Raw genomic sequence first — 17,525 nt, 5'->3', positions numbered from 1 at the left:
CTACAAAGGGTCCTCCTTCCTTCTGGCCTGCAGGGATGTTCTTCCCACTGCTGCAGGCCCCCATGGCCCCTTTCCAACAGGACGGATCTCCTGTCCCAGTTGGGGGGGCAGATCTGGCGTCTGAGTGCTGGTCTTCTTCAGGGGGATACGTAGCTATCCTGGGGGGTGGTGGCTGCAGGTCTCTCCTGCCCTGTGCGACTGCTGGGAGCCCTACAAGTCTGGATCCGTATCAGCCCGCCGCTGGGGCCGAGCACTGGCTCAGTCCCCCACTCAGATTACAACCACATCTCATGACAATCCCTACACACACACACGCACACGCAATAACACACGCGCATGCACGCACGCACGCACCACTAGATTATAAGATAAATTTAAACTGATCCAGCTGCTGTAAGCCCGGATACCCTCTCTTAATGTCGTTACCGTTTACTACAGAAACTGTACCTGTTCTACACATGAATGTCAGTCTAAAGTTGTTTTATCATGTTTTATATCGGTGTAATTGTTTAATGTTGTTTATTAATTATTTAAAAACACCTTCTCACTCTCACCAGAAACGACACGTGTGCCAACTATTTAAAGTAAACAAGATATATTAAATGTGATAACAGACAAAACAATAGATCCCATCCATATAATGCATCTACATGATTATGATTTTACTCATTTGCTATATTCTACTAAAAACATTAGAGCTAGCTATTATTATAAAAAAAAAGCACTAAATAATATCTTATCAAAATAGTTGTTCAGTATGTCGTCCAAAATGTGACAAAAATGTCATTTGGACAACTCGGGTTCAACTGCTTCCGTATTTTTGTCACTTTCCCTTTTTGGTGCCATTGTTAGCAGCTCGTCATCAGACTTCTGCAGAGCTTTGTGACGAGCTGCTGCAGACAACATGTCAAACATGCAGGACACTGATCTATAATTTAATACTTGATTAATAAGTGATTGTGGATTCATAACAAATGTCACACAAAGCAAATTCATTCATTTATTTTATTGGCTTCAAACTTGTCAAAACATACTGATTCAACAGCAGCTGCATGTAATTTGGTTCTATTGTTAATTTCATAAAACACAGAGGATGTGACTTCAGCTGCAGGAAGTGAAACAAATAATAATAATTATAACAATAAAAGTCTAGTGATTTTTTTAAATCGTCAATACTTTTTCGGCATCTCATCAACGTGAATAAAGTCATTAGATGTGGATTAAGACGACAGAAGCAGGACTGAGGAGGAGAGACAGCGTTGAGGCACTTGATACTGAAGATACTTCAGCGTCACAGCGGCGCTGAATGGAGGCACCGCTCACGGTCGCAGGCGCAAAAGCAAAAGCAACGTGTTACAGACAGACAGCAGTTTGGGAACGAGGGAGATTCACTCGACTTTGGCCCAAAGAGGGAGGAAGTTATCGCCCACTAATCTCACTCTGACTTCAACATCCATCCATCTTCTTCGATGAGGGTCGACGCACACAAACGCACACACACACACACACACACACACACACACACACACACAGAGGGAGAAACATGCAAACTCCATGCAGAAAGGCTCATGTTCCAACCGGGGCTCAAACACGAGTCTTCTTGCTGCAAAGGCAAGAGTGCTAACCGCTACACCAACCGTGTGGCCTCTGACTTCAACATGTTGGACGTAGATGGTATCACAACCACACACACACACACACGCACACTTCTGCAGCTGTACACTATGAAAAGTATCTGAGCTCAAAGGTCCAGTGTGTGACCATCAGTGACATCTGGAGTGGGGATTGTAACAAGAGTCAAGAAGCTACGGTGGCCTTCACAGACCAATAAGAATGTCTTCAGCTGCTAGCACATATAAAAGTCTTATTCTATTCACTTAAAAACATACAAATAAACTCTGTGAAATGCTTCACACTGGACCTTTAAATGCCCACTGTTGTTTGCTTTCAACTTCTACCACATGACACAGTGAGTGGGCAGTGTTTAAGTTGAAGCCTCCACCACTGACATTCATTCATTCATTCATTCATTCAGGCTACATTACTGAGAACTGCTGCTAAAACTCCAGACAAAGGTAAGAACAATGAGCCACTGATGATGATGATGATGATGATGATGATGCTGATCACGAGCTGCACGCTAACATACAGAAGACGATCATGACTAAAACACTTCATTATACATGATGTTATAACAGCAGCCAAACCAGTGTCCACTTCACCAAAGTTCACTCACAGTAACAGAACTGAAACAATGCAAACATCAGGCCAATGTTAGACCAAACCACTCTGTAACAGAAAGGTATTAATCCATGACTTTGTTCCAAAAATAGATATATGGTTGTTTTTTTTACAAGTGTTGAAAACGTCGTCTTTTAAAACAAATCCTGAATCTGGCTCCACATCACCACCAAACTAATCCATTCTTAACTGTTGACGTCACGGACACAGACAAAAACATTGATAAGGTGAATTAGTGAAGTCTTGGTGCAGCCAGTCCCAGAAAGAACCTCTTACATTTCTACAAATCTCTAAAACATAGATAAAGCGTGTTTTAAACTCCGCCCCTTATGTCACGCGTTGAAAGGATTAATGGGCAGAAGATGGTGAGTCTATGACTGTGAGCGGCTGTTACTCCTGCTTCACGTCTCCCTTCAGCTTCCTCTTCACTCTGGAGTACGGACTCAGTGCGTCGTCCATGATGAAGTCGTACAGAACCTTCACCCACGACGTGTACTGAGGCAGGTCGTCGTAGTACTCCGCTGCTATTTTCTTCACCTGGAAACCAAGAAGAAACATGCTGTCTTTAGTTCTGCTCAATATTCCCAACCTTTTCATCCTTATTTACGTGTATTTATTAACTTATAAATACACTAAAATTAAGTTGCAAGTCATTTACCAAACTGTTACAGATATGTTGTTACATTATGCACAGAATTGCTCTTTGATTGATGACCATTTATTGTGATTTGGGTTAAGATAGATTGCCTTATTTAATAAATAGGTCCTCATATCGGGCATTAGATTTGTGTCAATATTATCAATTTATTTCTTTTATCTATTTTTCCTAGTTAAGCTTCATGTGTATATGTTTTAAATATCATATATATATATATATATATATATATAAATATATATATATATATATATATATATATATATATATATATATATATATATATATATATATATATATATATATAATAAAGTGGGTCCTCGTGTAGAAGGTTTGGGAAACAGCGTTTGGTTCAGTACCCTTCCCTTGGGTTACCAGAGTAATGGTATGATGTGGGTGGAGCTAGACCCATGACAGTCATCTGATTGGGCGACAGAAAAACATCACTCCATTGTGACGGCTGTAAATATCCTCTGGCAAACACCTGCAGTCTCTTCTCTGTCTTGTTAAGACCACCTGGACGTCCTCTGTTGTCGTCTGTTGTGTTGCGTTCAATGTCGTCTCAGCAGTATGACCTCAGACTACAACGTGGCCATAAGGGCACAGTCCACATCCTGTCTACCTAGTAAAGACCTTGGTATACTTATGCACACCGCGTGCAGCCCAGATCCACTTAATGATCAGGTACCATATCACCTTAACACATCACTCCAGTCCCAACACACAGGTTTACTTGTGGTTCCAAGAGTCTGTGAGAGCAGAATGGGAGGCAGAGCCTTCAGTTACCAGGCTCCTCCTCTCCTGTGGAACCAGCTCCCATTGTAGTCTGAGAGGCGGAGCCTCTCTGTATTTAAAGTTAGACTCAAAAGCTTCCTTTTTGATAAAGCTCGAGCTGGTTCAGAGAAACCTGGACCATGTCTTAGTTAAGCTGCTAAGGAAGGAATTGCACAGGTGCACTCTAGTTTGCCAGATCCAGTTTTCGAGGCTAATATTATTCACATGATCACCATTATTATGCTGATCATAATAATGGAGATTTTATGAAGTGTATATATATATATGTGTATATATATATATATATATACATACACACATATATATACATATATATATATACATATATGTACATATATACATATATACATATATATGTATATATATATACATATATACATATATGTACACATATATGTATATATGTACACAAATCTCAATTTTTTTTATATTTGAAAACATATATATATATGTTTTCAAATATAAAAAAAATGGCGATTTGATTGTGAAAAAGAATATTCGACTGGAAAAAACCAACACATCGGCGGCTGCTTACGACAGGTGTCGCACATGCACAACGTGAAGCAGCAGAGAAAGTGCTTTGGATTGAAAACGGAGAAGCTGATTAACGACTGTCCGACGCGATGGAACAGCACATATGACATGATCAGCCGCGTCTGCGTGGACCACACGCGTCAGTGAGTGAAGACGAGCGCCTGACAGCCTGACTCTGTTTTGTGGCTGCAGGGATAGACCAGTGAACTGTGGCACCACGTTTTACTGTTGTTTCACTTTGTTGTTGTTCTGTTGACTCTCTACTGCCCCCACGATTCAGAAGCGGCCCTGCATGGTGCACAATGGTGGAGGACACTTCACGGCCTGTCAATGTTTTCATGTAAGTTTCAGGTCATCAAAACAAATATTCCAGAGCAAGTGACATTACCTGTGATTTTGTCTAACATCACATCACCATCACTTTAGCAACATTAGCAACTCTTGCTACTTTGCTCAGATTATTTTGATAATTGATGAATCTGTTGATCATTTGGTTCATAAAATGTTAGAAAATGGCGATCAGTGTTTGTCAAACTTGGAAATGATGATGTTCTTTGTTATATAAATTGAGCAAAGTAACCAAAAGATTTAAGAAGCTGAACTTGTTTTAATTATTAAAAAACAAATGACGTAATCAATGAGTCATTGCAGCTCTAGTGTCAGACCTGTCCATCTGTCGAGCATTAACACGACATGATTGATGATTTCATGTTTACTTTAGTGTTCACATAGTGATTAAGTGAGTCTAGAGTGCAAACAGCCCATGACACTGAAAATCCTCTGAGGCTTACATGTAATAAGTACCAAGTGCTGCACATTTATAGTAATACAGTAAATATGTTAAAGGTTTGGTTAAACGTTGCTATTTTACGTTGCTTTGGTACGTTTGCGTCACTGAGGTAAATCCATCCATTCATCTTTTACCACTTTATCCTCCACATAAGGGTCCAAACACAAAAGTCAACAAGTAACACATTCAAACTTCTCCTGTGTGAAATAGCTTATTTAAATGGCCTTTGGTGCAAGAGAGTGAGCGGTTTACAAACTAGGATTAAAAGTCTTTCAGACAAACAACGAAAATGCTTTGTTTTGGCCATTTTTGGCCGAAATGTCTCAGTGCATATTTCATAAAAACAAATCTTTCTACTCCAGCAACTGACACTGAGTGTGACTTGTGGGTTGTAGGCACAGGGGGCGCACACGTCAATAATACTTCATACAAACACATATGAAGTATCCCTTTGAGACTCAGTGTAGAGTAGACTGAGTTTGCTGGTGTCATGTCCTCATCACACGTCAATAATACTTCATACAAACACATATGAAGTATCCCTTTGAGACTCAGTGTAGAGTAGACTGAGTTTGCTGGTGTCATGTCCTCATCACACGTCAATAATACTTCATACAAACACATATGAAGTATCCCTTTGAGACTCAGTGTAGAGTAGACTGAGTTTGCTGGTGTCATGTCCTCATCATTGTGGTCAGACTAAAATACCTCTCACACTGTCGACAGTGACATGTACAAGTCATTAACGGACGATGAACCAACTAAAGGAGGACGATACAGTGTGACCACCTTTTTAACAACAAGACATGATTGTTACACTTGCACAACTCTGTTTGATTTAGGATTAAGTTAAGCTCCGTCTTGTGACTCATCTCAACCCTAATGTTTTTTTCTTTTCTAGCAACACAGCATTTATTCAGCTCTACTTCAGCCTTAGCTCATATATTCACCTCGCTAACGTGAACGTTTTTTATTGAATAACAACAGGTTAGTGATTTCAGCTTCTCCATGAAAGTAAACTCAATATCAATGTTCGAACACATTGTTGTTTGTAAAAACACTGGACAACAATGAATCAAGAAAAGAACCAGCTGATTAACTAAGGACTGCAGATGAGTGAGCGATTGTTTGCTTCATGAAATCTCCAAAAACATTATCATGGAATTGTTTTTTTGGCTGGACGTTTTGGGTTTGTGGTGAAAGAATTCTTATCACAAAATACTTTTATATCATTTCAATATTAATATATATAACAATATGAATCAACTCAATATTTATATAAGGATATGCGATATGGCTTATACAAAATATCTGAATATGTTTAGGCTTTATCCTGATATACAAGATATATGGCAATATAAAGTGAACTGTTTAAAATATGTTTAAAATATGCTTATTACATTTCATTTCAGATAATATCTGCCTTATTTCTTTGGCTTTTTAATGTTAAATGAAGGATATTTACGTGTGTTAGAAACAATGAAATTGACTATAAATATGGTCAAATTCTGCTATAACACAAATAATTAGGCTTTAAATTAAAGAAGTATTTTTAAGTGAATTTTTAAATGTAGTTTGTTAATTTCATGTATTTGTTAATCAATATATATAATATTTTGTGTATTCCACAAATGTATTGAGTATAATAAATGATGATGATGATTATCAATACAACAGCCTTTAAAACCAGGAAAAGGCAACAAAGATACTTTTACTGTATGATTAAATGACAATATGCAAAATCTAAGACCATATCGTGTCTCATGTCATCATAGAGATGCAATATAGAGACACATATATATATACATATATATATATACTATACCATGGGCAGCCTGCGTCCTGGGATGCTGGGGAAATCATGGTGCTCGTTGTGGTAACCCACGTTGAAGGTGAGCAGGTTGAGGGAGCCGTAGTAGGAGTAGGTCTCATGGCCCTTGAGGAACATGTAGTGCTCGGCTATGAAGTGACCAGAGATGGGGTGCAAGCCCATCCCCAGCATGGAGCCGGCCAGCATGTAGACCACAGGCTTGGCGCCCCACAGCCAGTAGAGCAGGAAGTTAAAGGAGAGCTGGAAAACCATGTTGGTCACCTCCAGCTGGGAGATGGGTTTGGGGTTGATGCAGAGAGGCCGGATAGCGTAGAAGAGTGGCTGCAGAATAATCCAGACGAATTTTCGGAAGCGCGTGCAGAAGAACCAGCCCTCAAAGTCGGTGGGGATGTCCACATCGACACCGTCTCCACCCAGGTAGCGATGGTGGTCAAGGTGATAGCGTTTGAAGGAGGCGGAGTAGGGCAGGCCGATGGGCAGGTTGGCGAACATGGCGAAGTAGCGGTTCCACATGGCCTTGTTGTTTCCAAAAGCCGTGTTATGGGAGATCTCATGAATGGCAAGGGTCATTGAGTGGTTGATACAGCTGCCAAACGCATAGGTCCAAAACAAAACCCATTTCCAGTCCAAGTCTTTGATCAGGTAGAAAGCTAAAAACTGTATCACCACCATCATGCATACAATCCATTTCAGCCTCAGGTCGGGACCCATCAACGATTTGATTTCTGGATATTTAGCTGTAGAAGAAAACAACAGAGGAAAGTGAGATTCAGTGATTCCTGATACAAACTATGGATGGCACAATACCACTGTTTCCTGTCCCATACTGATATTATCAACTCCAGTATCGATACGTTCATTTTATTCCTTTTAACTATGAACACAAGAAATAATTCTCAACATGACATACAGACGATATATAGGATTTTTGGATTGTAGCCATTGATTTTGACCAATATTAGACCGAATGACAGTAAATGCAGATTAAATGCACATTATGTTGCTATGTGCCTTCACTGCTGCTGTTTTTATGGTGACAAAATGTTTTTTTGCTGTAAAAGATGATTTGTTCCTACATGTTTTCAATGTATTCATGTGCTCCAACTGCTTTAAGCAATGAGTATGAAATTGTACATATCACATATGCACCAATCAGCAACAGCATTTTAACTGAGTCATGTTGTGGGTTGTTTATTTCTTCTTTATATGAATATTTGTTATACAGCTGGAGAAATAGCTTGAAATGGCTAGCACAAATGTATAATGAACAGGTTCAAAGGTCTACAGTGACTATCCATATAATCTACTCAAGTTTGTGATATCAGAATAGGATGCAAACAGTGGTATCATGCCATCCTTAGAATGTGCTAGAATGAGAGGGAATACTACTGTAATAAAAGAAAGTGAAACAGAAGCCAAGTCACATTTGACTTACACCTTATTATCTGTTAACAAACTAACTGACTGATAAGTTTATTCAGGTAACTGATTAGACGGTGATTTATGGCGCTCACCACTGACCCTAACTATGCAGTTACACACTGATTGGAGGAGGCGGGGCATTTCAGGTGAAGACAGTAAAGAACCCAAGGACGCTGAGAGCTGGTGTTTGTTTAATGAGCCAGTCGTTGTGAAATCAAACACTATTCAGATGTTCAGAGTCAACAGTTAACGTCCCACATACTGTATCCTTCTCCACATCGCTCTTCTTGTCTGCACCATGTCATTCACTAAATAAAGACCTGCCCCTTTGTTAAACTGAACTGGGATGAGGGAGACTAGATTGTTGTGATTTCCCACGTAGATAATGATAATACATTTTATTTGTTGGCAGATGCATCAGAAGAGCTGATCTCTTTAGTTGGCTGCTCAAAGGGGTTAGAAGAGAGAGAATGTTTTAATGCTTTAAGACCAACTGGTGTGAAGGGAATGTCTCTGGGAGTTCATAATCTGCACTGTATGCACTATTCACTTTTGCGCAAAAGGGACTTTCCAGCATTTAATAGGTGCCATTTCACCGTGTACTCTAAGCGGGAAGACTCTAAGCGGGAATAGACAGGTGCGTAACTCCTTCTACAGTTTTCAAGATATTCAAACCATTCAAAATTCAACATGTTCAACTCAATTAGGAATCAATCAGGTGAATTATCATTACTGCAGCCACTCCCCCTCTCACTCACACAGCACTGTGGGCTACCTGAGAGGATGTCTGTGGTGTGTGTGCACAGAACCCCCAACCACAACCAAACCCCACTCCCCTCCGGGAGGAGCTACAGGTCTCTCTGCACCCGAACCAGCAGGTTGAGAGGAAGCTTCAGAACGCTCACAATGTGCTCAGTTTGTGTTTGTGCTGAACTCCACAAAAATACTCAGTTTTATTTGCACTTTTCCATCTATTTGAATGCCCTTTAAATGTATGTTTATTTCAACATACTCTGCGTTCCAAATTATTATGCAAATTGTATTTAAGTGTCATAAAGATTACATTTTTTGTTTTTCAATTAAACTCATGGATGGTGTTGTGTCTCAGGGCTCTTTGGATCACTGAAATCAATCTCAGACACCTGTGATAATCAGTTTGCCAGGTGAGCCCAATTAAAGGAAAAACTACTAAAGAAGGATGTTCCACATTATTAAACAGACCGCCATTTTCAAGCAATATGGGAAAGAAAAAGGATCTCTCTGCTGCTGCAAAGCATGAAATAGTCAAATGCCTTGGACAAGGTATGAAAACCTTAGATATTGTGTCAAGATGTGTGTCAAATTACCATTTTAGATTAAATATTTTCCCGACAGCCTGAAGAAATAATTGTTGTTTTTTTATGGATCTGCACTGATATATACTGATATTGCATGATATGAAAAAGTATATCGCGATAAGATTTTTTCCCATATCACACTACTGGAAGCTAGCTAATAGCAAGCTCAAGCATCATTCCATCCATTCACTTCAAAATATTTAATGTCAGAGAAAAAGTTTGGTCTCAATGCACTGTTCTGTATTTCATCAAATTTATCTACCAGCCACTGACGAGCTGTGGATGTGCAGTGCAGCGGACTGTGTGTGGATCCATCACTGAAATGTTTTGTTTATTCAAGTAAAAATATGTTTAATTTTCTCTTCTTTATTTTACGCTTCGAAATAGAACTATTCAAGTCATCTGGTGAGAATACTTGTATTTTTTAATATTGCAATATACAATGCAAAAAAACCTTTTTTCCTATATTGTGCAGCCCTATCATATATACTGGTTATCTACACTTATCCTTTGAGGGTCAAAGTGACTGATTAGACAAGAAGCACTGTACTGTAAAAGTATGTTCCATTTACCTTTAACAATGCGTGTGTGCACTGTAGTTGATAAGCCGATTTATATGTTTACTAAGTCACTAAACACGGCCACTGACCTTCACTCAGTCAGGAGGTTACCATCAAACTGAAACAGGGAAGCACAAGGTTCATTTTGTGATTAAGATCTCATGATGTCATTTAAAATACATATTGTGTAATACCCTACAAGTATTACAAATAAAACATATACAAATATTGGATCCAATTGCATAAATATGGGCTGGATTGTTGTTGTATCCTCATGGACACTCGGGGCTTGAGAGTGTGACCAAATGGTCGCAGTCTGGTTTGAGAGTGTGCAACCAGTACATTTTTATTTTTTACACATATTTTTGATAAAAAATAAGGATCTGTGTTAAAGAACTTTGAACCTCAAAATGTGATTGAGAACATGTCAGCGGTGTTGTTAGCCCTGTGTCCTGCGTCTCTGACACAAATCATTTGGAAAGGGCGCATTTGACTAGTACAGGGTCTGACTACATTAGCATGTTCCCTCTGGTTAACAACTATAGTTTGAGTCAGCTCAAAGACAAGTCTCAGCAACACCACATCATGTATCTCACACACACACACACACACACACACAGACAGACAGACAGACAGACAGGCCTCAGGCATGTGACCACTAGCACAAGTGGGCTCTTCTAAAACAAGCAAAGTTCAGAGTCCACCTCTGTGGGAACAGCACCCTTGCTTGTAGTTGCAAGTATTAACATGAACAATATCACTGCTGTTGCCACTAGTCGGACACTTGTGCTGATACGATACATATGAAGTACATGAGCTTTCCTAAACACCATGACAAAAACACCAAGTGCTGGAGACTGAGGCTAACCACACCTGAAAAGGACACCTGGACACAAAAAGGACTGTTGCATTAACCTAATTTCAAGGGTCAAAGAGCTGCCACTTGAAATCACTGATGTGAATCATCTGTCACAGAGCCCCCATCACATGGTCAGTGACTCAGTTCAGTCATCAAGCTTTTGAATGTTGATTAAACACAACAATACACAATAAGAGCTGACTAAAGTGTCTACTGCAGGTCTAAAAGTCTCTAAAGGCTGATGTGGAGCTGTAAATTACACGCTATCATGTCAATTTTGAAGATTGCTGTTAATTATTCATCAGATTAGTAGTTTTTTGGTCAATCGATCAATTATTTGGCTTCAAATCTAAACCACTTAATCTTGCACAAAAATTATTTATTTAAGCGATGCATTGGTTTGAAAAAAGTCACTTGAATTTGCCACAGACTGTAACTAGTGTCTAGAAACTGCTCTTTTTTTCAGAATAAAAGGCACTGAATTCTGCATGACATTATCATCTTTGTAAAGACACAAGACTATTTTTTAATCTAATTTTTTTATTAATCTACCAAGCCAGATATGCACTGGTGGGCCAAAACTGGCCCATGAGTTGCTGACCACTGCTCTGCTTCATTAAAAACACAGGCCTTTCCACAAGCACTGCCTGTCAGCCAAATAGCTGACTGATTACTAACGTCCAGCTGGTTAATTCATTATCCAATTTTGTGGCCAGGTGGTTCTTTATTGACCTCAGCAGTGGACTGCAGAAGGGCTTTATTGGAGACAGACTCTTGGTGGCATTTATATCTAATTACATGTGTTTAATATACTTTATAATAGGGGTGTCACGATACTCCAAATTCTTGATTTGATTTTCGATTTTAAGGTCATGGTTTCGATTCACTTCACAATCTTTTGTTTCTCTCTTTTAGCACAGATGGCTGCCATTTTTAGACTTGTCTAGTTAAGGATCATTGGTTTTAAAAAAAAATGTAATTTCCATTTCAAATGTCTACATGGTGTCCTGACTGATATAATGTCCACCATTTGTTTGCTCTGTACCACACTCAGGCCTTGTTTTCACGTTTAAATAATTTATTAACAATATGAATGTAACAATAACCAGTTAATGCGTAAATCCAGGGTTTTCCACAACTGAATAAGGTCACGTCTGATGCTACAAACACGTCTATAGCACTAGTTATCGCTTTATTTGAATTTTGAGTTTCATTCGCTCACAAATGATCGCTCCAAATGAGGACAGAAAAGTTACCTGTGTTAATGGAGTTGTTTTCATAGTCACGTCTATGTCCTTATAATGCATGCGGAGCTATGCTACACATGCATACACACAGGGTTAGGGTTAGGGTTTGTTGACACTGAACTGAAATATGACTTGAAGGCGAAAATTAACGCTGCGTTTGTGTGTGTATCTGCGTCATTACCTCGTTTATGAAACCCTAAAGTTTCAGAACAACAGTTCAGCCACTGCTGAGAAAATAGTGTTGTATTGTTTTCCTGGGCTCTGTGAAGCGGATCGGCACTTCCCTATGCTGATGATGTCATCATCAGAAATCCTCACCACTCCTCTCACCACCGTAGCGCCTCCTGGTGCGGGCACTAGTCCAGGCACATCCGGTTGCTTACATTCAACCGCAGAAGAAGAAGAACTACTCTTGTTGTAGCTGCTGAGCTGCAGAGCATCCACCGTGCCAGAGGGGAGGGGGTTTTTTTAACCATGAAAACAAGTTAATATATGTAAGTAGACCTCCATGACTAACATATATGTGACCGTGAAAACAAGTTAATATATGTAAGTAGACCTCCATAACTAACATATATGTGACCGTGAAAACAAGTTAATATATGTAAGTAGACCTCCATGACTAACATATATGTGACCGTGAAAACAAGTTAATATATGTAAGTAGACCTCCATGACTAACATATATGTGACCGTGAAAACAAGTTAATATATGTAAGTAGACCTCCATGACTAACATATATGTGACCGTGAAAACAAGTTAATATATGTAAGTAGACCTCCATGACTAACATATATGTGACCGTGAAAACAAGTTAATATATGTAAGTAGACCTCCATGACTAACATATACGTGACCGTGAAAACAAGTTAATATATGTAAGTAGACCTCCATGACTAACATATACGTGACCGTGAAAACAAGTTAATATATGTAAGTAGACCTCCATGACTAACATATACGTGACCGTGAAAACAAGTTAATATATGTAAGTAGACCTCCATGACTAACATATACGTGACCGTGAAAACAAGTTAATATATGTAAGTAGACCTCCATGACTAACATATACGTGACCATGAAAACAAGTTAATATATGTAAGTAGACCTCCATGACTAACATATACGTGACCATGAAAACAAGTTAATATATGTAAGTAGACCTCATAACTAACATATATGTGACCATGAAAACAAGTTAATATATGTAAGTAGACCTCATAACTAACATATATGTGACCATGAAAACAAGTTAATATATGTAAGTAGACCTCCATGACTAACATATATGTGACCATGAAAACAAGTTAATATATGTAAGTAGACCTCCATGACTAACATATATGTGACCATGAAAACAAGTTAATATATGTAAGTAGACCTCCATGACTAACATATATGTGACCATGAAAACAAGTTAATATATGTAAGTAGACCTCCATGACTAACATATATGTGACCATGAAAACAAGTTAATATATGTAAGTAGACCTCCATAACTAACATATATGTGACCGTGAAAACAAGTTAATATATGTAAGTAGACCTCCATAACTAACATATATGTGACCGTGAAAACAAGTTAATATATGTAAGTAGACCTCCATAACTAACATATATGTGACCGTGAAAACAAGTTAATATATGTAAGTAGACCTCCATAACTAACATATATATGTGACCGTGAAAACAAGTTAATATATGTAAGTAGACCTCCATAACTAACATATACGTGACCATGAAAACAAGTTAATATATGTAAGTAGACCTCCATAACTAACATATACGTGACCATGAAAACAAGTTAATATATATGTAAGTAGACCTCCATAACTAACATATACGTGACCATGAAAACAAGTTAAAATATGTAAGTAGACCTCCATAACTAACATATATGTGACCATGAAAACAAGTTAATATATGTAAGTAGACCTCCATAACTAACATATATGTGACCATGAAAACAAGTTAAAATATGTAAGTAGACCTCCATGACTAACATATATGTGACCATGAAGACAAGTTAATATATGTAAGTAGACCTCCATAACTAACATATATGTGACCATGAAAACAAGTTAATATATGTAAGTAGACCTCCATAACTAACATATATGTGACCATGAAAACAAGTTAATATATGTAAGTAGACCTCCATGACTAACATATATGTGACCATGAAAACAAGTTAATATATGTAAGTAGACCTCCATAACTAACATATATGTGACCATGAAAACAAGTTAATATATGTAAGTAGACCTCCATAACTAACATATATGTGACCATGAAAACAAGTTAATATATGTAAGTAGACCTCCATGACTAACATATATGTGACCATGAAAACAAGTTAATATATGTAAGTAGACCTCCATAACTAACATATATGTGTGATACAAGCATTCCATGCCCCCTATAAAGGGATGTGATTCAGCTCAGAATCGCTAATGGAAAAGCAAAAGAAACAAGTACAGTCGAAAAGTGCTAGAACTGCATAATGGCACCAATGATGGGTTATGTTAATCTGATGTAAACCCCCCACCCCCACCCCCACGCACCCACACACACACACACACACACACACACACTTTAGCCTGCAGCCACCAACTCTTGAAACGCATCTGTGCTGATCATTTCTGCCATTTTCTAACATTTCATTGACAAAACCATGAGTGTAGTGTGTCAGTCGGACAGAGTATGAGTACGAGTGAAGTCAGGATGTGGAACCGTTACAGCAACTTTCCTGTACGCGGCTCGTCAGTTACGTCGTGTCAGGGAGTGGCTAGGTCCACTACTGCTAACGTTACTGTGTTAAACTGCACTAACTGCGTGTAACCAGCGCATGAACAGCCGAGATGCTGGTGTTAGTTAGTTAGTTAGTTAGTTAGTTAGTTATGAACAAGGGCGTAAACTAATCACCGACATGAAGACTAACACGGGTCAGTTTTAGAAGGACGTGACAAATATACGGGCGGTGATGGAACCGTTAGCTAACAGGTCAGAGGAGTTACTGTGCACTCCATTACACGGTTAACTACTGCTAATGCTGACACAGTAGCCACCGGAGCACGTTAGCTTCGTTCTAATCCACATAAACGAAACTATAGGTGTATCCAAAACGAGCTAAAGGAGAAGCTAACTCACCCAGGATCTCCTTCCTCCTGTCGGCGTGCGGCTGGTCTGTGTATACCCACTCGAAGTCCTCACGTGCGACCCTGTTCCCCATCTTTTACGTCACTGTTTGGAGTTCTTGACTTGGAGACGAGCGTATTTTTGCAAAGGTGGTTAAACACAGCGTGAGCGAGACCTTCGTCCTCCTCCTTTCCTCGGCTCCTCAGCTCGGTCTCAGATCCTGCCCGTGCCCGTCTGCTGCTGAGCTCAACCCACAGAGGAAGCTCCTCCCCCCGCTGGGCCCGTCTGTCTGTCACACACTCAGCTCCTGCTCTAAAGTGTCAACAACTTTTCATTTTAAACTTTAATTCAGGCTTAACACTCCAGGAATGGTTGAGTAAATATATATATATATATATATATATATATATATATATATATATATATATATGTATATACATACATATATACACATACATATATATATATATATATATATATATATATATATATATATATATATATACATATATATATACACACACAAAACCTAGGGTGATCAAATTAATGTATAATAGTTGTATAGTTATATAGTTATAGTGATACATGATTTCCCATTTGTGTTCCCAGTAGCCACAAGGCAGGCACTCATCTTCAGTGGTGACCAAAAGTATTTTTGCTAAAAATAAGGATGAGAAAGAAGGGAAACTTTGATCTGTGTTAAAGAACTTTGAACCTCGAAATGTGATTGAAAACTCTGTGAGGGCAGCATTGCACCTCGTAGTGTACAGCCTGTCAAGATATATTGGAAGAAGAAGAACAACAGACATGTTCCTTGAAGGAAGGTCATCAAAGAACTCCATTTCCTCCATCTGTCAAGCAACTCGAAAAGGCAGACAATCGGGTATGAGACTGAGGATATCAGCTTTGAGATCAAGAATCCAGAAGGATTAAGAATCAAGGAAAAGAATAAGTATGGAAGAATGAGGATGGGAATGAAGGAGAACTTTGAACTGTAATAAAGAGACTGAGGAGGTGGAGAACTTTAGGCTGTGGTGAGGAGCTTTGGGCTATGAAGGAGAACTTTAGGCTGCGACTTGCCAAATAAATAGGACACAATAATGACACAATATCCAAGCATGTTGGGAAACTCCATTTTCAACACAGTGCAATATTGTATATTGCATCATATTGCTGAATGTGTGTAACACTGAGGAGGGTGTATTGGCAGACATTGATTACACAACCCATGTTTTTTTGGTGTTATTATTATTATTTTTGTATTATTTTGTTAATGCATGAGACAGCAAGTGTCAGCCATGATGACTCCACCACCAGAGTGAGACATCAGCGACAACACCAGAGCTGAATGTTCAACAAAGGAGTGTATTGTCTCTGCAAACAAGGCTCAGGGGGATCTCATCAAGCCCAGCTGGCACAACCGGGAGTTTGTGAGCATGTGGAAAAACAAAGACACTTACTGTCAAAGGAATGCACCGCTGTTTCCCAGCTGCTGTTCTATCACTGTCAATATCACAATGCTGTAAGGGTGATATCATGAAGCATTAACAGTGCTCAGAAGAAATGTTAGCCACTTAGGCTCACCTCTCTTTATTTCTGGGAATCAAATCAATGTTTGTGTTATTTTGCACCAAATCCCACAGAGAAAATCAGTATATCAGTACATCACAGCACTTCAGATGTCTTATTTTGTGACTTTAGGGTTTGAAAATTCTTCTTCTTCTTGATTCTGATTCTTTCCAAGACAGCAAGACAGCAGAGAGAGAGAGAGAGAGAGAGAGAGAGAGAGAGAGAGAGAGAGAGAGAGAGAGTTTACAAAGTGACGCAATCTTTATCTTACGAAGATAAATATAAGGTTTTGCAACATATTGTCAAGATTGCGTGCACTTAATCTGGTGTAGGTTTTGTGGCTCAAACATAACGTGCATACTGTGTAGTGTATTCTAGTTTCATAATGTGATCTTAATGATCGTGTCTTTGTTGGCTGCTGGTTAGGTGCACAGGTCCAGCATGCACAGACAAGTAACCCTGAATATGTGTCAGTATCTCAGGGCCGGCCCGCGCCTTTACGAGGCCCTGAGCTGAATTCCCCCCCCCCCCACTATCTCAGTGCAA

The 17,525-nt window shown here is 39.0% G+C and overlaps 1 protein-coding gene across 1 annotated transcript; it reads right to left on the bottom strand.

The window, feature by feature from the left end:
* Positions 1 to 991: 991 nt before the first annotated feature.
* degs1 (delta(4)-desaturase, sphingolipid 1) lies at positions 992 to 15,663 on the bottom strand. Its single transcript, XM_058651515.1, has 3 exons — positions 15,423 to 15,663; positions 6,841 to 7,583; positions 992 to 2,778 (listed from the first exon to the last, which is right to left on the bottom strand). Exons 1-3 carry the CDS (start codon positions 15,502 to 15,504, stop codon positions 2,632 to 2,634), a joined length of 972 nt encoding a protein of 323 aa, XP_058507498.1. The 5' UTR covers positions 15,505 to 15,663; the 3' UTR covers positions 992 to 2,631.
* Between the last annotated feature and the right edge of the window lie 1,862 nt (positions 15,664 to 17,525).

The sequence above is a fragment of the Solea solea genome, chromosome 15, assembly GCF_958295425.1.
Source record: "Solea solea chromosome 15, fSolSol10.1, whole genome shotgun sequence".
Lineage (NCBI taxonomy): Eukaryota > Metazoa > Chordata > Actinopteri > Pleuronectiformes > Soleidae > Solea > Solea solea.
The sequence above is the reverse complement of the archived record's forward strand: the minus strand, read 5'-3'. Positions and strand labels throughout refer to the sequence as shown.